The sequence below is a fragment of the Diplotaxodon limnothrissa genome, linkage group LG5, assembly GCF_057381915.1.
Source record: "Diplotaxodon limnothrissa isolate DT_005_m linkage group LG5, D_limnothrissa_male_GT1.1, whole genome shotgun sequence".
NCBI classification, from domain to species: Eukaryota; Metazoa; Chordata; class Actinopteri; order Cichliformes; family Cichlidae; genus Diplotaxodon; species Diplotaxodon limnothrissa.
Genome location: NC_140600.1, coordinates 18,116,341 through 18,137,790, shown reverse-complemented (window position 1 = coordinate 18,137,790; position 21,450 = coordinate 18,116,341). Strand labels below are relative to the sequence as shown.

General features: G+C 37.9%; 1 protein-coding gene across 2 annotated transcripts; it reads left to right on the top strand.

Moving 5' to 3' along the window:
- Positions 1–1,796: 1,796 nt before the first annotated feature.
- Positions 1,797–14,881, top strand: arfgap1 (ADP-ribosylation factor GTPase activating protein 1). 2 transcript variants are annotated; one of them, XM_085353194.1, is made up of 13 exons: positions 1,797–1,979; positions 5,248–5,318; positions 5,716–5,825; positions 6,140–6,311; positions 6,563–6,663; positions 6,770–6,856; positions 7,312–7,426; positions 7,525–7,581; positions 8,805–8,837; positions 9,734–9,790; positions 11,137–11,196; positions 11,655–11,710; positions 11,829–14,881. In XM_085353194.1, exons 2-13 carry the CDS (start codon positions 5,259–5,261, stop codon positions 12,166–12,168), a joined length of 1,248 nt encoding a protein of 415 aa, XP_085209320.1. In that variant the 5' UTR covers positions 1,797–1,979; positions 5,248–5,258; the 3' UTR covers positions 12,169–14,881. The 2 variants fall into 2 exon arrangements, with proteins under 2 accessions (XP_085209320.1, XP_085209321.1); XM_085353195.1 differs by lacking the exon at positions 1,797–1,979 and having other exon boundaries at positions 4,950–5,318.
- The last annotated feature ends 6,569 nt before the right edge of the window (positions 14,882–21,450 follow it).

The window sequence follows — 21,450 nt, the reverse complement described above, 5'->3', positions numbered from 1 at the left end:
GTTGATGCTCAGTATCCAGACTGCGACTCCTCTTGCTACAGCAACACCCCTTTTGTACTTTTAAAGATCAGATAAGAGCAGATAAAGGCATTGGTTAAAGAGAGTGAACACATGCAATGCAGTTATTTAATAGTGGATTGTTATTTAACAACTCGAGAGAACAATGTACTTTAATCCCTCACTGCTCACAACTGAGCTTATCTCTCCCCCTGTGGTTTTCCGTAACAAGTTCTGATTGGTATTAAATGTCTTTATTTTAAACTAATCATGCGGAAAAAAGAAACAGATATTAAAATCAAGTTAAGTATCACAATGTCATTTTTTTGTTATTAATTCTGATGGCAGGAACATTGTGGTTTATAGATTAAAATGACAAATGTACATGACCCGATGGCAAAAGTGATGAATTTAAAGTTTCAGGATATCGAATAGTTAATAATGCAAATAATCTTTACAGGCAATCCAGTGTAGCTAAATGCATAGAAGCCAATGCACAGCTTGTAATGAATTAAGGGCCTGTGCTGTTGATCTATGGTGGAAAAAACATCTTTCTGCTATTGCTGCTATTGATGAATTTTAGATGAGTGTTTTAATTTCAGCAATGGATAATAATGGGCATCATTAATTAGAGTTAGGAGGCACAGTGTGGCTGGCACTTTTTAAATATAGATACAATTCAAATAGTTTTACATGACAGAGTGGGAAGGTGACACAATCATGAACTGTCACACTTTTATCACTTAAATACAGCACAGCCATTTAAAGCAGTCACTGTGGGCATTGTTAACTGTGTAAATCGTTTTTTTGGGGGAAAATTAAGTGCAATAAAAATAAGAATGTAAGAAAAGAAAGTGGTGGTATTTAATATTTAAATATTATAATATTATATTATATTATAATATTAAATATTATATTATAATAATATTATAATAATCTATATTTAATTTTCTATATGTCATTATGGTTACTATTATTGTATATGTATATGATGTCATCCTTAGTTTAAAAATTCCAGATTTTATTTCAAATATGAAAATTCACAATTTTTCAGTCTTGGGATGTGATACTACTAAACACCTAATTAACAGCTGGAATAACAGGAATGACAAACTGTTATCACACTGAACCTGTTCAGCATTAGGAATATGTGTTGTGTCTGAAGCAAAAAGAGGAATTCTCTGATCAACATTAGAAAACAATCAGTTAGATCATAGTAAGACAAAGCAGTATTTCTCAATGTAAGCTATTCTGGAGTATGACAGGAGATATATAACATCATAATATCAATTAATTACTCCTGTTTTACATGCAGCTGTTCACTGTAGCAGAAAGTCTGTTTCTGATATTTATTGTGGATTCAGTAGAAAGCAATGAGAAAGAAGCCATTCACATATTTTGTTATTATAAACCTAATTCCATGTGGAGCACAAACTCGCATTTATCACTGAAATTGAAGTTCAGTTAATCAGAAAGACTCACATTGAATTTTGGGATATTATTTCAAGTATTTCAAGAATTTGGTGTGCAGTTTTTAAGTGTTTTTTAATATGAGTTTCTAAGTTTGCTGCTTGATAAATCAGACAATGATAGCAGAGTGCTGAAATGTGACCTTATTTATTTATTTATTTACAAACTGTATTGTCGTCGTCGTGGTTGTGGACTGTGACTCAAAAGAAAAAAAACCTCAAACCCCCACACACTCCAGTCCAGTAACAAGCAGCAATGAGCAGGTTAAAGGCGCCATTAAAATGCAAAAGAAGAAGAAGAATCACTCCCATAATGCATTGCATTGCCAACGTATGCAAACAGGAACATGGCTACCGGTGTTTAACATCAGCATTCTTGAAAAATTATCTTCTCCCTGACCGACATAGTCTGTGATACACCAGCTTTTGCTGATCCTCCGCGACAGGAGAAAGGTCGGAGTTTATCAGTAGACTTTGGAAACAGCTCCTCGCTTCTTCGTCGGTCACAGACAGGTAACGGGTCAGTTAGCTAGCTCCCGGTGAAGCTAACGCTACCAGTGCTGCTAATCTCGTCAGTTCATTTAAATGTTATCATCGCTGTCATCTCCTTTTGGAGACGGACTGTGAATCATTAGTCAAAGCAAGACGTGGAAAACACACCAGTATACTTTTATACCTGTGCTGTGAAACACACACATTAAGCCCCTGCATGGGGGCGGTAGTTTTTGTGTCTCCCAGAGCTTTGACACGTCTGCACCTCAGCTAAAACTTAATTGTCATGTAACTCGTAATTTGACTGTTAACTAGACTGCTGCTTGCTTTTATGCTTTATAGGGAGAGCAATGTAACAGCGTATAATGACGTATGTTTATGGTTTATAATTAAGCAGCTTGTTTGCCAGTTATCGTAGATGTCTGCCTTTTTTTCATTCAGATCGCAGTCGCGTATTGATCAGTTAAACAAGCGTGAGGGGGAATATGTTAATGTCACAGACATAATGCTGACAGAAAGAGACTAATGCTGAAAGAAAAAGAAAGGGCAAAATGTTCTGGAGTGACGGTGGAAGATCGGGTCCTGCTGAAGTAGGAGCACCATTTTCAGTAAGCAAGCACGGTAACAATGTGGCATTTAAGTCACCGAGTGGAACTACACACTCGAGGAACACTACATTTATTTACACCGAGACCACTGCCCCACAATCTGCCCCCAAAGCACAGCTAACCAGGGCTGAAGGCGAGGAAATTAGAATCTAGAGATGTGGCAGAAATCACCACAAGAACCAAACTTCAGACTTGGTAAAGGTCATGGTAAAATAAGTGCATTGGTGGCAAACATGAGGTCCAGGAGGCCAGAAGTGACCCAGCAGACTCCCAATTTGGATCTCTGGACCATCTGAACAAGTAAAGGAGGGCGTAACTCTTGAACCAAGTTTTATAGCTTTTCTTCCTGATAAGGTCCTCCCATATGTTTATTCATTGTGTACCTAAGCTCTTAAGTGACAGAAATGTGCCTGTTTTTTTTTTTTGTTGTTGTTTGTTTGTTTTTTACATTTTATTACTGTCTTCTATAGATGGTTCAGTGTTTTGTTTTGTTTTTCCTTCTTACAATGGGACTACAGTACAAATCAATAACATGTTTTCTATGACTTGATAAAACATCTATAATTGCAGGAGCTACCATTTTTTTTCTGTAATTATACAAATGTATTTCTCACAGTTTAAGCCCAAAAAGTCCTGCTGACAGATTTTTCATTTACTACAGCAGCATTTCCTTATCACGCAGAAAGGTTTATGGATGCTGTCGAATTATTAACATATCTCAGAGATTAAAAGTGTAGTTAAACTTCTTTACACTGACAAAAAGAAAAGTTTCACTGATGGAAGTGGGCTGTGTGCAGCCCACGATGTAAAATGAGTTTGACCTTCCTGCACTAAAGTAAGGGGTGAAAGTTAAAGGGGAAAAAATAGTTATAACGAAGGGAAATGTTTAAAAATGAAATGTTACACCTATTTCAGTTTTTAAAAGGATTTAGGATTTTCAGAAGACTTGGGTATAACAGTATTTTGTTATGAGAGAATATAATAATTTTGAGGAGTACTCGAGTATGAGAATATACTGATAAGGCAATCAATTGCTGAGAGGGGTACATAGAGTGAGTGAGCATGGGAACAAAGTGTATATGATGAGTTGTCAGCGTAATCCTGTTTAATGAAACCAGATTATATTTGCAAGCCGTCTGCCAGCCAGTGAATAGCCAAAAGCATTGCCAGTTGTTATTTGAAAATACTCAGGCTTTGTAGGATATCTTTTTTTTTTTTTTGCTAAACATGTGCAAGACTTGGTAGATGTTGCTTCAGGTAAAACTCAGATGTCTGGTTTACCCTGTTATGTAATATCAGCATCTTTTATTATTGAACAGATTAGATAGGCAGTGGATTAGCCAGTCAAGCAGACTTATTGTCAGCATTTTTTATTTTTTACAGCTCATTAATCTTCATGACCTTTATTAATGTGTAACAAGGAAACAAAGGCAGGGTTGTATTTAAATACATAGGCATGTCTGGTCTGCATACAGTAAAGGCATTTGGTGTTTATTTGCTACTGTATCTGACAGAAAATGATGCATTTTTTCTGATAAAGAAAACAGATGATATGCTTGTTTTGAAGTGGTTTACTCAGTGGTTGGGAATTTCCGTTGGTTCTGGCTAAAACGTCTGGGGAGGGCGGATCAGTGAATACCCTAAATGGCATTCACTGATTCACTGGTTTCAGCTTCTCAAATATCATAATACTCATACTTTTCTTTTATTAGTAAACTAATCAGTTGGAAAAACAAAAAACAATTCCACTTACTTTGTCCTATTTCCATTAATATTTATGAAAGTGTTAATCTTTAAAAATGGGTACCAAAAGTGCAATGAATGACATTATAAATGGTTAAATGATGACCTGATATGGCAGAGCACTGCAGTTTAAACAATACATTTTGTGTTCACTGATGGTAATTACTACATAAATCTATTAAGTTTGTTTGAGGTTGTGGAGAGAAGCTATAAGAATCATTGTGATTGCTGCTTGGTGCATGTTGGGCAGGGGTCTAGTTTGATGCTGTCTCTGTGCCGTGGTCAAAGATAAAAACGTGAAAACAAAGAAGCTGTAGGGGTTTCATGATTGTAAAATGGTGTGGCTAAATTACCTGCAGTAGCCTCCCACATTGTGCATACTTACTGCCAGATGCAGCAGAAAATCAGGTGAATATTTGATAATTCATTAATGCTTTAATTTGAATTCACAATAAAATGTTAGATTCATTCTTCCTGTGAACAAAAAGCATTTAAAAAGTTACATTTATAACATTTTTCATATAAACTTTTACAGTTTGTCAGCAGTAACTCGTGGTTTGATGAATATTTGGTTGAATTTTGACCTCTTACTGCAGCTTTTTTCTGTGTGTGTTTCATGGCTGCAGCCTGTGGAGCAGGTTCAGGTCCTTTAAAGTTCATCATCTAAACATTTCCTCTGATTGCTGTCCAGCCTTTGGATATGTTGGTTCAGTTTCACAAATTAAACCTGCCCTCTATAATAGAATACAAAAATAAAGTGATACTCCAGTGAGACTGTGTGATTTCAGTGTGGGAAACAGATGATGGGTATTGGTGGCATTTAATTAGTTGCTTAGCAACATGAAGTTGGGTTGATGAGTATTAATTCTCAGGGGTTTGTATTAGTATTTTTGTTCCAGTAGTTGTCTTTAAGATGATCCTCTGCAATTTTGTTTCAGTGTGAGTCATCATGGCGAGTCCAAGGACCAGAAGAGTTCTGAAGGAAGTGAGAACTCAGGATGAGAATAATGTAAGTCCTTAAAGCTTCTGATCCATGTGGCTTAACTTCAGTTCTTAACCAAAATAATCTCAGCCCACCGGAACGTTTTTATTCTACTTTACAGAGAAGATAGCAGCTCCTTGAGAGGTTGCACTTTTGCACTATCGTCCTCTAAATGGCCCCAAATAAATGAATCACAAGAGGGCACACATTCTAGTTTAATTAGAGAAGGTTATTTCTAATATTCAGATCACACATTAGGAAAAACTGTATCATAGAGTTTGTTTGTAAGAACATTAGTTGGCTTTTTGCTGGAGAAAATCAAATGAAGAACTCCAGGGTATATCATTGAATATGAAGTGTGGTGTTGTTGTTGTTTTTTTACCTGCTTATATTCATCTGTTTTTTTTTTTTGGTTTTTTTTCAGCTGTGTTTTGAGTGTGGAGCTTTTAACCCTCAGTGGGTTAGTGTGACATATGGCATCTGGATTTGTCTCGAGTGCTCTGGCAAGCACAGGGGCCTGGGAGTACATCTCAGGTAACAATGTGATGAGTCATGGTGTCTCTTAACTTTAGTCACATTTTTGTGACATTTGGCAAACTACAAAGACATGTTAAACTTTGAGATAAGTTTACTATAGTAAAATAACATACAGTTATTAGTCAAAAAAATACATTTTAATCAAATGCTCTAGTGTATATATGGATTGGTTTTGTGAATATGTTACATTATTGGAAGAACATTGTTTACAAGCAACAGTCCAGAGTAGTCTGTGTATTCCTTCAAATGATCACAAAGAAATTGTTACAGCCTGATAATATGCAGTTTTATCTTTCCTTCCCCGTCTGCAGTTTTGTGCGCTCGGTCACCATGGACAAGTGGAAAGATATTGAACTGGAGAAAATGAAAGCAGGTGGAAATGGAAAATTCCGCTTGTTTCTTGAATTGCAAGATGATTATGATCCAAACTGGACTCTGCAGGAGAAATACAACAGCAGAGCTGCTGCACTCTTCAGGGACAAGGTAAGCTTCACACTCAGTTCTTAATTATTCCTGATGCTTTTTTTCTTCCAGTAACCCACTCACAGAGGACCGGATAAAACATAATGGAATAGAATAGCCCTTTATTGTCATTGTACATGTACAACGAAATTGTGGTTTAAATTATAAATGTATATCCTCAGTAATGAGCTATATTTAGCTTGATATGTTTAGATATAATGCTTTCCAGTTCGCGCTAACATCTTCACCCTTGTTCATCACTGCATTGACAGGTCGCAACATTAGCAGAGGGAAAGGAGTGGTCCATTGAGACCTCCCCTGCAAGAAACTGGACGTCCCCTCAACCCAAAAGCACTCTTTCATCCTCTCATCGGTATGAATGAAGGAGATTTTAAACTTACTAATGCTGGGTCTGATACTAGATAGAGAACAGCAGGCATCAAAACAGCAAATTGATATTTCTGTAATGTAAAATTTAGTTCTGGAGGATCTGGACAGAACTCGGCGAAATCCAGTGATAAAGCTTTTGAAGACTGGCTGAGTGATGATGTTAACTCTTATCAGAGGTAGGTTTCTAAAGTTTTCTATAAACATTAATATGGCAGCAAATGACTATTTGCTATGCAGAGATACATAGTGTATATCAGTGACATCTTTGGCAGAGAATAAGGTGTCATTCCTGTAATTATTGGTGTAACTTCATTTGCGCATACAAGGAAAAACATGAACGTTAAAGCTATATCGCAAACTACAGTGTGGAGACTTTGAGAGATAATTCATAATTATTTAAAAATGCCAGCTTGACTTCATATTTATGACTGTATCTTGATTTATTGTCTCTCATGTACACAACCTTTCTGGAAATGGATAAAATCCAAAGTAATGAGTGACGTTTGAAATGTTGTTGCCCTTGTCTAATATCTGAAATTTTGCTAATTGTACATTTAAGTTTCCTTTATGAATCTTTGTTCTATTGGCTTGTGTACATTCAAAATAAAAAAAATCTTTCCTGCTTTTTCAGTGGAGGTGGTTACAGTGGGAATCAAGAGAACCGGTACGTTGGATTTGGCAACACAGTGACCCCAGAGAAGAAAGAAGAGGACTTCCTGAACAATGCCATGTCCTCTATTTATTCAGTAAGTCAAGACACACTTTTTTGGGGGGGTGGGCTGAACTGTATTTTAATTTTTTTTCTTTCTTAATATAACTTAACTTTTAAACATTTTATTAACAGGGTTGGAGCAGTTTTACTGTTGGAGCTAGCAAGTTTGCCTCTATTGCCAAAGATAATGTAAGTGACTTCAAACAAAGGTTAACTCATTCAATTTAATAATAAACTGAATAGGAAATGTATTCATTTTGTTTTTCTCAATGTGATACCAAAATCAACAAAAGCAGGCATTTTTGCATAAGCTTATTGAGAGCAAGATGTCTACACTATTTTAAGTGAGTTGTTTGTATTGTAATAGCTGGGCTCTACCCTGGGTTGTCTTAACCTGATTGCTGATGTCAGGCTAAGTGGTCACACATGGCTGGATGGCAAACTATAATTCTGGAAAAACATGAAGAGGCAGAAATTAACACAGCTCCTGCAGAAAAAGCAGTGGTTTGAGTGAAAGTAAGAGGAAATGCACTGTGTGAAAGTGTTTATTTAAATGTTTTGATCAGTTAGACTGGAAAAAATTACTATGAAGGTTAAACTATTTGAAGGCATTGAAGGAAAGCCATCAACAGCGCTGACTGTCTAAGAAGTTAACACACTTATCAGTATCACAACTTTATCATTAAGACACTGCCCATTGTAATCTGATAGATTATTCTATTAAATTAATGGTTAAATGTGCATGTGACAGTTTTAGTTTTAATCATTTTCAGCTGTGTAAACCCATTGGTGTGTAATTGTCAGAGAAAAACAAACGAACCAAAAAAACAAAACAAAAGTATAACTTTAGAGCCTCCTACTGTCTGCCTATTGAAGTCCAAAAGACCTGCCAGGATTAGTGATGCTATTTCCTGGAGAAGTGATTGGCCAGTAGGATTTCATACCTGTTGACCTCTAATCTGAAACCCAACCTGCTCTGAGGCAGGTTAGGTCTGCAGCCTAAGTTACTATGGTGATATACCCTAGAAAGAAGTTAACCCTCCTTCCCCAGGGTTAACCCTGAACTTGCCTGGATAAAACAAAAACCTGCTTTGCAGTACAGGCCTCTGTACTGAACATCTTAAATCTGGCCCTGAGAAATAGAGTCCATAGCATAATAATTTAGCAAGAGTAAAAATGAACATTTTTCCAACTAACAGAACATTTTAAAAGCTAAACCAAAACAAGCCAGTACACTCTGGACATTACCGGAAACTAATAATGCCAAAAAATTAAAAACTGAAAATAGAAAAACTATAAATCTGATCCACACAAAGATGTTTTATTTTCATAGAATTTATGTTGGGCATTTAACTTGTGTATTTAAAAAAACAAAACTTTAAATGGTGATTATTTTTGTCCCTCTCATGCAGACAACTAAACTTGCAAACCAAGCAACCTTAAAGGTAAGTCTATCGCATCTCGAGTAGCCAGTTATTGCTCCTGTTAATAAAGGTTTTTGACTCTTCTACAGACTGTATTAAGTAGTCTCCTCTTTCTTTTGATGGTATAAGCATGCGTATGCCATTTGCTTGTAAATATTTTAATAATATAAACCTACAAGCAATAACTGTATTACTACTTTACTATCTCTTTGCCTTCTGTGGATCTAGTTAAGGGGCTATAAAGCGCCCCCAGAACCGGTAAAGCAGTTTGTAAATGCATGGTGCTTCTTTTATATCTTTTTTTTTTTTTTTTTTAATATGTATCTACCATTTTTGTTTTTTCAGAATTATTGTCTGCTTTTTAGTTATTTTTTTTAACACTTTTAAAGAAACCTTTAACAAAAAATGTTGTCAGAATTGTCGTCTCCATGTGCTTCTGTTTGGTTAAACACAAGGCATTTTGTCTCTTCTCATATTTGAATTTGGAATATATGGATAACCTTTAGGACAAATGGAATAGGAGTGAACAGAAGCACTGTTCACTCACATCCACTGATTATGGGTTATCCTTTTTATGCATGCCAGTGTTTGTGTTTACTGCTAACAGCGCTGAAGAGGGACAATGGTATGCAAACACCTGATTGGTTTCTGTGAAAAAACGTGGGGAGTCCTTGATGCTATTCTGTAGAATTGAACACACAGAGTAAGAAGCAAAAATATCGTAATATTTGGGGTTATAGATGTGCCATGCTGCCAGTGTCTTGAACCATTACACCCTCTAGTGCTTGTTCAGTGTCATGGTGGATGGGAATGCTCAGGCTGCATGCTACTGCAGAACAAGCAGCTCAGTGTCTTGCAGTACTGTGAATGTTAAACTGTTTCATTCAAGTGAACTCTCTTCTCTGACTTCCAACTAGGCCACTGAGTTAGGACAGACATTAAATGAGAATGTTATCAAACCTACTCAAGAAAAGGTAACATTGATGTTTGAAGTTGTTGATTTGGTGGTGGGATGCAGTGCTTTTAGACACGAAACAGCTTCAGATGTGAATGTGCTATTTTCTCCGCTGCCTGTCTGTGCCAGTTTATCTGCTGTATGCCAACTAACATTAAACGACAGACCTGTAGTTTCAAAGATGGAAGGGGGGGGGTAAACACAAAGCTTTGTCTCTCTCTCTGTCAGTGACTCAGCTGTGGGATTTGCAGAAGCGTACGACTGTGAGCTGTTTATTTGGGAACGTGTGTGAGTCAGTGTGAACTGTCACTGGATCAAGCCTATAGCACAAACATTTTTAACAGCCAAACTCTTTGTTCACGTCATGTCTGAGTTCAAAGTCTCCAGCTTTCAGTGCACAAAATGACATCACGACTATTCTACTAGGTTTTGGTGTTGCTTTACTGGAGCCATTTTTATGTTCTTGAATCAGTGACAGCCGCAGTGAATTCCCTATAAACAGACAGCAGCATGCATAGATTCTGTAGGCAACAGACTATTTATTTATTTATTTTGTACCATAAGCTTCCTGAAAATTCGTGGCTTGTTTTCTGAGTGCTGTTAAGGCTCAAAGCTGTTATGCTTGAGCTGGTTTTGGTTGCATTCAGGTCAAAATGCAATCTCAAAACCACCGGCTGTCTGCTCACAGTAAACAAGACGTGATGCATCCTGGAGCTCTTCATTTGAAAGCCACAGCTCGTTACCTTTGGGGATTTGGTGTGTCTGAGCTTTGTTGTTGTTGTTTTTTTTCTCTTTCTTTTGACATCATGTAATATTAGAACACATGTTACCATTTTTGCAGTAATAGTAAGTGTTTTTGACACAATGCTTCTGCTTAGCAGATTTAACTGCCAAGTGAGCAGCTCCTGGATGTCATCTTTTTAAAAAAAAAAAGAAAAAGAAAAAAAAGAAAACAAAAGTATTTTTCCTTTTTTTTAAATTTTTTTTTTTTTTAAATTCAATTCCAGCATCAGCAGGGTAATTGACTTTTCAATCTTAACTGTTACACATAGAAGGGTGCCTCTTTTTACCATGCTTTGTAGTGATTTATTCTCTTTGAGTGGACCGACAGAAACAAAATGCTTTTGTCTTTTAATGTAGTGTTGGCAATATTAATTTAATGTATCTGTAGTCTGTGCTTTTTTTTTTAAACACTCTTTACTGTCTTTCTTCTTCTTCCTCTTCTTTTAAAACATCTGTGCTGTTTAAAAAAATAAACAAAAAAACTGTATTGTTTTTTTTCCACAATCAAAAATGAGCTCTTCACCACGCATTTCATTAGACTGTTGTTTTTATTAGTTTTTAACAATAATTTGGCTCGTCCAGGTGAAAGATGGCAAATTGCTAGATGAAATGGCAGTCAGCATCACTGGGCTGGCAAACAAGGTAGGAATGGCAGACATCTGCCACACTGTGCTGATGCAAAACCAGTCTCCCAAGTGAGGAGCAGTAGCCCTGGCACTGCTATTGCAAACAGTATCCAAAACTGCCGGAGCCCCCCGATACACTATACGCTCTAGTCCTCCAAGGAGACTGGTTTTGCAGTGCCGTTAAGTTTGAACTATACTAATTACATTTAATTTCTTGTTTTTCTTGCTGCCATTTTGTTGTGGTGGTGAGTACATGATGTAAAAGAGTTAGAAAATGTGTTTTTGTGTCATTTTAATATTACTGCCTTGCTAAAACTAATTTGTTTGATTGTGTAGTAAAAACTGATTTGTCGTAATGGACTTGTTAGGACTTATTATTTTTTATTACGTTATTCTTTGACCTTTGAATGAATGAAAAATAAGGTATTTTACATGTACAGGTACACTTACATAAATAGTTTATTTCCTCCTTAGGTTCAGGGAGCTGGGTCAAAGCTGACTAATCTGTTCTCTGGAAAACAAGAAGATGGGTAATAAAAAAAAAAAGCTTAATACACAATAAATGAAATGTTTCATATTCAGAATCCTAAGCACTTTGTGATGCAATGCTGTAAGCTATGGCCTGTAAAAGCATTTCTTTATGTTCAGGTCTGCTGGTGAGAGCTACCAAAACATGGATGCCACTGAGGGATATCAGGGTAGTTCTAGCCAGCCTGTTGCAAGGGACTTCTGGGAGACCTTTGGCAGCAACAGCTCCTTAAAGGCTAAGAAATCTCCCAGCAGTGACAGCTGGACCATTGCAGATAATTCTGCCAAGAAGAGCTCTGACAGTTGGGACAATTGGGGCTCTGAAGCAGCATCCAACAACAAACACAGCACAGAAGAGAGCTGGGAGGCTTGGGACAACAACTGGGAGAATGCAGATGGTAAGACAAAGAAGAGTCCCACGAAACCTGCTGAGGAAACCTGGGAGAACGCAGACTGGTAGTGACCTCACAAATCTACATCTTCTTACCTTTTTTCCTACTCTGGCATTTTTCCCTCTGACTCTCTCTGTTCATCTCAACGGCACTTACAGGGAAAGCTCCATTAGCTTTGATCCTGTTAATGCATTTAAAATATATTTATTATCCTAGAAGCAAAAGAATGAAGCCCAGGGATGAGTTGAGCTCATCATGAGATGACTATTCATAACTTTACTGAATATCAGTCCTGTATATTATTGTAAATCGTCCTTATTAAAGGGAATTGAGCTAAATCAGACCATAATGTACTGCCTGGACCTAATACTCTTAAAGGTTAAGAAGCCAGTGTTCATACTGGATCGCAGGTTTAATTTCCGTATTAAAAAAACAAAGCATGAAAGAGAAAATCTGATGTTGTAAATTTGAACCCTTGTAAATACAGTATCACCATCTAAACACTAACAACTTTATGTTCTGTGTTTAATCAGGTTTGGCCCCTTAAACATTTTCATCTCTGTTTTGTAAAATGGATCAAAAATACTTTTTCACATAATAAAGTTCATCCCACCTCGTGTTTACCATTAATCAAAATCTCTTTGGTCACGTACAGTTTAAATAAAATGATCTGATGTATAATGAGTTGAGAATAAATCTCCCTCATGGTATTAATTAATTTCATTTTAATGAGCAAGTAGCTTTTTTTTCCCTTTCTTTCCATCTTCCCAGTAGAGACCTGCAGATACAACACTGTCATGTTATCTGCACCAGCAAAAGTGCAGATAGGCGAAGGCAACAGAACGCTTTGAAGTTTGGCATGTCTAAAAGTTAGTAACTGCCATTCTGCTAAAACGGCTGCTTTAGGGTAAATCCAACTTGAAATCAAATTTTCATTGAATTTGACCCCCGTTTTGCATTTGTGAGCTTTTTAAGCCCTTTGATTGGTTGGATGAGTTAACTTTCAGTCAGCACAACCTGTCTGTAGGCCCAATTCACACTAAAATGTTCTTTTAAGCACATCCAACATCATATTTTATTTTATTTTTTGTTACACATCCTTTCAAGTAGTGTTGCTTTATGTTGCAACATTGTTTTTTTTATTTGCTTCACTGCTTAAATTAAACTGCTAAATAAATATGCCCGGAATACCTGCCAATGCTAGAATAGAATGGGGGTGGTATTGCAATATTGTGTGTTTTCCTCTCATTCTGACCTCAGAGCTGTTTGAAGTGACTTGAAACAGAATGAACTTTCCCATTAGAGTTCATGCAATCAGATCTGGCTGCATTCACTTGCAATGTGGTTTAGACTGGGCTCAGGTTGGACCAGGTGTTTTGATCAAGTTCTCTTATTAATGAATGAATAAATAAGAGTAATCACTCATATTATTAAACAAAAGAAAATGTATTTAAAGATTTCTAGTTTTGTTTTCAAGAGACATATTGTGAAATTTTTAATAAGTCATGTCTAAAGATGATATACAGTTTATTGTAGATAATTTCACACGAGAGGTCCTCTTTGCTGGTTATACTCTGTGTACTGTATGCAAGGGTGATGGTTGTGTGTCATTAATTGGACACAAGTTTGGATTTTTAGACTGTTTTATTATCAGCTCGTGACCATAGCTGGTGACAGGTCATTGTAGATTTTATCTCATACGAAGCATCTCTGTGTCGAGTGTTGTTGCACTGTGGTCGTTGTTTATATTACGAAGATTCTGTGTCACCGATATCTCTACACTGTATTAACATCTGAATTGCGGGGTAATGCTAATGAGGCTCATTATATGCTGGATGCTTTGATGGTCATAGCTCTCAAATGCTTGTTATGAATTAATTTAATCAACCTAGTGCATCCCTCGGTCAGATTAAATGGCAGCTGTGCTCACGTTGTTCATCAGAGATGCAAATGCATTTTTGAAAAGTTCATGGTTACAACAAGCGGAAGTGTAATCAGTGTAAAATTGGGCTCTAGTAAGGTGTCTGGGTTGAAGTATAGGGCAATTTTGCATCAGCTAATTTCTTATGTGGCCTTTCATTTCCTGTAACCCTGTAAATTTGTTGCTTTTCATGCAAAAAATCTCCTCATACAACACTAGTTTAATGTCACTAAACCAATTACAACTTCAGGTTTTGCTAATATCAAAAGTAACATGATTGATTTGCATTTCCTGGTGCTTTTATTGGCCAATAGTTTACTTCTGCAGACAGTCCTCATTGGACACGAACACTTAGCTGATTGATTATTGAAGAATAAATGCTCCATTACCATTTTCCTACCTCTAAGAAGTCTTTGCTTTACTGCCTGGGTTAATTTAGTGAACATGTTTTATTTTATTTTTCTTCATTCTTTAGCACTGTTTTATTGTAGACCTTATCACCACTGGTAGTGTAACAGTAAAGCAGCAAATATGAGTCTACAGTGTCAGTCTGTTTTCAGTGATAATGCGGTGCTGTAAAGAAAAAAAAAATTTAATAATCACTCCTGGAAGATTTGTGTTGCTAAACCTCTGCAGTCGTGTTCATGTCTGGTCATGTGATCAAAGCCTTAAACAGCTGTGTTTGCTTTCTGTTGATACTGGTGCCACTTTACTTGTGTATATGTCAGATAACGTCAAATGATTCACTGTTACCCTCAACTTTTCCCTGTATTACTGAAGTATGTCAACTGTTTTATTATTATTTTTAACTTTATTATGGCATAAAACTGACTGCCAGTAAATGGATAAATTCTTTTTGATCTGCTCTCACTGTATCTAAACTGTTTAGTCCTGATATACCATAGTTTTTCTTTTAGTGAATCTCTTGCTGGGGTTACTAGTAATTGATTTTTGGATGATTTGCAGAATTTGTTTGTTATCAAAATGCATTTAAATGACTTAAAATATTTTTTTCTCTTTTTTTAAAAGAACTGATTGTATTTTTTGCCACATGAAGTGAGTCAAATTCTGAACTTTCCAGAGCAGCAGTTCTGCTCATTTTCTGTGCCTGTGGATAACTTGAGAATGGGTATGTCTGTGTTTGTTGACTAAACTAATAATTATGTCAGAAATTGATGTCATGCATGAGATGTTATGTGATGCTAAAAACATTCAGTTGTTTCCTAAGTGAATTTAAGTGCAGTCGTCTGCTTGACCCTTCAAGTTTCACCAGCAGACATCCTGAGGTGAGCCAGTGTTACCGTACCCCCTCCCCCAAGGCTCTGGATATTTCTCCTGTACACATGTTTCTGTGTAAAATTAAAGAAAAAAATGTGTTGTGAATGCTTTTGTGGTGCAGTCTTCTGTTGATTGTGTGGATAGATGGATGGACGGTAGTGGAGGTGACAGAGTTCAAGGAGGATCTTTGCACTGTCATGACAACTATGTTACCATCACATTTGTCCAGGTTGCTGCAGACACAGATGTGCTTTGAGCGGTCATGGGAGACATTCAAAACCGTGAAACAGCAGAAGCGTGAACATACATGGTGCACAAGAGGAACAGAGATCTAGGATTCCTCTACACTCGTAGAAAGACCTACAGCAAGAGAGTTCAACTCCTTGTCTGTGTGGTGTTTGCATGTTCTCACTTGTGCCTAGGTGGGTTATTTGAGGTTTTCCAGCTTCCTTCATTCCTCCAGAGACATAGATTTTAAGGTTAATTGGTGATTCTAAATTAGCTGAAGGTGAGGTGTATAAATCCTTGAAGTAAATGTGTGAATGTATAAAGTTTTCTGGTAAGATTAGAAGTGCTATATGAAAGCAAACATTACATTTGCACGTGCAATATAACTGAAATCAATGTAAAAATAAACTGATAGTTTAAAGAAATTAGGACACATTTACTCTGAGCTGACTGCTAAGATCAAAACAGATGGAAAAAGGAGTTGGTGAGGTCATAAGATTGTTAAAGCATCTGAGGTGCCTTCAGTGAGTGATGAAATGTGCAAATCCTGCCACTTTCTTACCACTGCTACTGAGTTTGCAATAAGCATCTTTTTTTATGTTTTGTGTTGGTTAATGTTGAATTAAAAAAATGATTTGATGATATAGCAGTGAGGATGGCATTTAAAGATTGTAGTACTTGTTTAAAGTAAATATCCCAACAATTCCAGAAAGTTCCTCCTATTTTCACTTTTAATGAAATCCATTTAAATCATTATGGCTGTTTTTTTCCGTGTCTTGGGTAAAACAGGGCATGACGTTGTGTAAAAACAGATGGTCTTCTCCAAGAATAATTGGATCTTTTAGGTTTTAAAACATTCTCCCCGCTCTCTGAAACTACTATTAAAGATTTATAATGTATTTATTAAAGCCAGACCATTTATCCTTTTCTAAATTGATCTGTAATTAACCATTCGGTAGCTATCCGGACCACACAGTGAAATATGAACAGTATGTAAGGGTTAAAGTGAGACGCCAGATAGAGAGTGCACAAATGATGAGGAGCCTGCCTCATTTGCAGACGGTGACATGGTGTCCCGCCTACAAGGCGTGGAACCGCGTCTCCTTTTCACGAGGATTTCACTGGGGACAGAGGGAGATACCGAGAGCACCATCGATGGCCAGGACACGGGGTGAGTAGCACCAAGTATGACATTAGCAGATAAGTACCCCTCGTTAAAACCCTCCGGCGAAGCCGGTGAGCATCTTCTGCTCGGGTGACGGGCTGTATCCTGACTGCAATGGAGGAGGAGACGGGGACAGGCTGGGCTGGATGATTGAATAACACTAGCCGCCTTCTGAGGAATAACGGTGGTGCTCACTGTAATAGCGAGTAAGTTTGCTATTAATCTGAGGCAGAGAACAGCAAGAGACGTTAGCTGCTGTTTAATTAAAGAAACGACACGATCATGAGTTGTGATTGATTACGCTAAACATCACAAGGTTGCAAATGCAGCCTTTCAATGCACCAGTCGGTGGGCTTCAGTTAACCACAGCTCTGATCCTGACTAATCGATCACCAACAATTACGCTTTAAACATTTTAAGTTTAAGTTTCTGATTAAACAAGCGTGGATGGTTATATTAATGATGGCTGAGAATGAGCTGCTAAGAAGACATCAGCCTTCTCAATTGCCAGAGGATGACTGTTATCGCACTCTGGGCTACCAGAAGATAAATTTGCCTTAATTGTTTTTTGTTTTTGTTTTTTTAAGAAAAATTACCAAGGCTGTTTTTTTTCCTGAGACAGCAGCTATCGTATAACCAGAAGGGGCGCCACTGCGCACGATCAAGTAGGCAACTAGCTGTCATCAAAGTTAGGCGCTTCTCAGTTTTTCATGTGTGAACCCGTTTTTTAATGCCCACCGGCCTGGATGGGAGCCCCGAACCACATTTAAAACCACAGTAAAATGGCGTCAGAAACATCCGGGTCGCGGTGAGAAGTAGCTGGTGGCGCCGGGGGGATACAAAAAGTTGGGAGTCTTTTGAATTTAGGCTCCGACCACACTGTTGGGTTTCTTTTCAGGCTTGAGCTTCTTAGCAGTAGTTGCTAAGCTACCACCACAGCGCGTGCAGCCAAATAAAAAGCTCCCAGTGCGCGCGGCAGCCGCGAATCCAGTCACACCAGCCAGATGACAGGCCCGCAGAAAGAGGAAAGAAAATAGTTCCCATCGCTTTTCATCAGTATGTCTGCTCTGTGCACAGTCACCAGAAATGGACAAAACCAGAAGGTATTTTGAAATGTCGAGGAAGGAGAAACACAGGTGTAGTCACTGCATAGTCCTGTGGGATAAAGTAAAGGGTATCGATCACAAGTAAATACAGTACTGCCGATACCGATACTTTTAACTTAGAAATGCAGCTTATGTAGGGAAGAGCAACGTGTCATCACTTATGAGGTGAATCACCATCAGTTTGCAAATTCTGAGCACATTTTAATCACCACTGTGATTTTTACTTTCTGCAATAATTAGTTAAAAAAATAAAACACACTTCATTTTTTATGAGGACCTGTGATGTAAACGTGTCTGTTTCTAAAGGACTTTGGTTCAACTTCTGATGTCTAAATGTCCTATGGGCTATAAATAAAATAGATGTGACATTCGACACAAAAACCGTGACATATTTTATAATATCCCCAAAATAATGTATTTAACACAGTTCAGCGGGCAAAATACTGAACATAGAGGTTAAAAACAAAGTATTGATGCTATTGTGCTATTATTAATTCAATACCAATACCAGTGTTGGTATTGATACTTTTTGGACCAAGCTGCCTACCTCTAGTGCACCTCTGGTTCGCTTGAATGACTAAGTTACGCAGATCTATAGACTATCCATAGAGAGCTTATTAATAACAATTGTCCACCAATGGAGATTATTTACTAAAAACACAAACCTTGTCTACAGAATATAATTGGATATGTTTAGTAAGAAAAGCACAAGGGATACCTGATTTTAAATTCTGGCTGAAAAAATGCATTGTAACTTCTTACATTTACAGAAATGTATCCTGAAATATGCCTGATATCAGTTGGTTAGTTACAGTAATCTTTGTCTTTCAGGGAACAAGCAAATAAGAACAAATATTACTCATTTTACTTTTACAAAATGATAAATGACTCTTTTACTAACCATTATTGCTCATGTTTCTGTTGTGTTTCATCACTGGCTGTGGTTTCAGTTTTTGACCTAGCTGTTTATTAACATAAATATCTAATTGGCCAATCACATTGCAGCATCTCCATGCAGTTAGACATGTATACATGGTCAAGATGAGCTGCTGAAGTTCAAACCAAGGATGAGAATGGGGAAGAAATGTGAACAACTTTGAGCATTGTTGGTGTCAGACAGCCCATATGACACCAACAATGCTCAGAAACTGCTGATATACTGGAATTGTCCTACACAAAAATCTCTGGCAGCTTACAGAGAATGGCAGCTCTCTGGGTAAAAATGCTTTATTAAGTTTAGATGTGAGAGGAGAATGGCCAGACTGTTTTGAGCTGATAGGAAGGTAATAGTAACTTACTTACAACTCGTTAAAAGTACAGTAAAGATGCAGAATAATGTCTTTGAACGGCAACACAACATGTCAAACTTTCAAGCAGATGGGTTCTGGCAGCAGAAGACCACACTGAGTGCCCCTTCAGTCAGCTAAGGACAGAAAACTAACGCTACAATTCACACGAAAATTGAACAATTGAAGATGGGAAAACATTGCCTGGTCTGATAATTTCTGTTGCAACATTCAGGTCGTAGGGTCAGAAATGGCATAAACAACATGAAAGCCGGGATCCATCCTGCTGTGTATCAACAGTTCAAGCTGGTGTGATAGAATGGGAGATATTTTTTGCCTACTTGAGAATTGTTGGTGACCATGTCCATCACTTTATCACCACAGTGTATCCACATACTGATGACTGCTTCAAGCAGGATAAACTAGAAGCAGTTCAAGAAACCGGTTTCTTGAACATGAGAATGAGCCCACTTTACTCAAATGGCCTCCACAGTCTCAGTCCAATAGAGCACTTTTGAGATGTGGTCATAGATAACGTCAATATCAATCAATCAATCAATCTTTATTTATAAAGCACTTTTCATACAGAAAAAATGTAGCACAAAGTGCTTTACATAGTTAAAAGCAGCCCACCCCACCCTCCAACTCACTCCCCACACTCTCAATACACATATATCCCCCCACCCCCACCCACACACACATACACACACGCGCACACTTAAAGAGTAAAAATTGGGCTGGGCTCGCATGAGCCAAGTGAGGAAACATTATAACAGAGAGCCGTCTGCACCGGGAGCCGGTCACAGACCGCAGCCTCCGGGCTGGGCACACAGCAGGAGGGAGGCCAAGGAGCCCCCCAACCAGGCTGAGAGGACCCCAGAGACCAGCAGCCACGGTCAATAACAGCCCTGGTGCAGAGAGCGCCCTCCGAGGAAACACTGGAGATATGACGCAATACGATATATACAGGGTAAAATGATAAAATAAATAAGAACAGGATACAATATAAATATAAATATAAATAGAGTAAGAAGATTAAAAAATGAATAAGAATAAAATCAAGAAATATTAGGTAAATCCTAAATTAATAATAGAATAACAGGATAGAATAAATAAGCATAAAAAATAAATAAACGCTAAGTAAAAGCTAAATTAAAAAGGTGGGTCTTGAGCCTGTTCTTAAAAACATGTACGTTCTCTGCGGCCCTGAGCTCCTCCGGCAGGCTGTTCCACAGACGAGGACCATACCACTGAAAAGCTGCCTCTCCGTGAGTATGTGTCCTGACTTTAGGGACAATCAAAAGGCCAGTACCAGAGGACCTCAGGGTCCGCGAGGGTTCGTATGGTAAAAGCAGATCTGAGAGATAAGAAGGCACAAGACCATTAAGACATTTAAAAACCAATAAAAGAACTTTAAAATCGATCCTGAAACACACGGGGAGCCAGTGCAGCGATTCTAAAACCGGTGTAATATGGGCCCGCCCTCTGGTCTTCGTCAGCACACGAGCTGCCGAGTTTTGCAAGAGTTGTAAAGTTGAAATATTCTTCTTAGGAAGACCAGAGAGCAGGGCATTACAGTAATCAATGCGACTGGTAATAAAAGCATGCATCAGCATCTCCGTGTTGGCCCGAGAGAGAATAGGGCGGACTCTGGCTATATTTTTTAGATGATAAAATCCAATTTTGGTTACATGTTTAACATGTGGGATAAAACCAAGCTCAGAGTCAAAAATAACACCCAGGTTTTTCACTTGTAGCGAAGGACATAGTGAAAATGCCTCTAATTTAGACAAGAGTTTCTCTCTCTGAGCCTCAGGACCGACAATTAAAACTTCAGTTTTGTCCTGGTTAAGCTGTAAAAAGTTTTCTGCCATCCAAGATCTTATATCCAAGATACAGTTAAAAAGGGCATCCATTGGTCTGGTGTCATCAGGAGACACGGAGATGTACAGCTGCGTGTCATCAGCGTAACTGTGGAAGTTCACTCCATGCCTCCTGATGACACTGCCGAGAGGCAACATATACAAATTAAAAAGTACAGGGCCTAGAACCGACCCTTGAGGCACACCACATGTCATTTCATGGATCTTAGAGGAGCATGTATCCATACTCACCATAAAAGATCTGTCAGAGAGATAGGAAGTGAACCAGTTGTGTACAGCACCAGAGAGGCCCACCATGTGTTTTAGTCTGTTTAAAAGAATAGCGTGGTCTACTGTATCAAAGGCTGCGCTTAGATCCAGTAGCACCAGGACTGAGAGCTTTTGGGCATCCCAGTTACATCTAAGATCATTTAAAACCTTTAGGAGAGCAGTCTCTGTGCTGTGGTTCACCCTAAATCCAGACTGGAATATCTCCAGGATCTG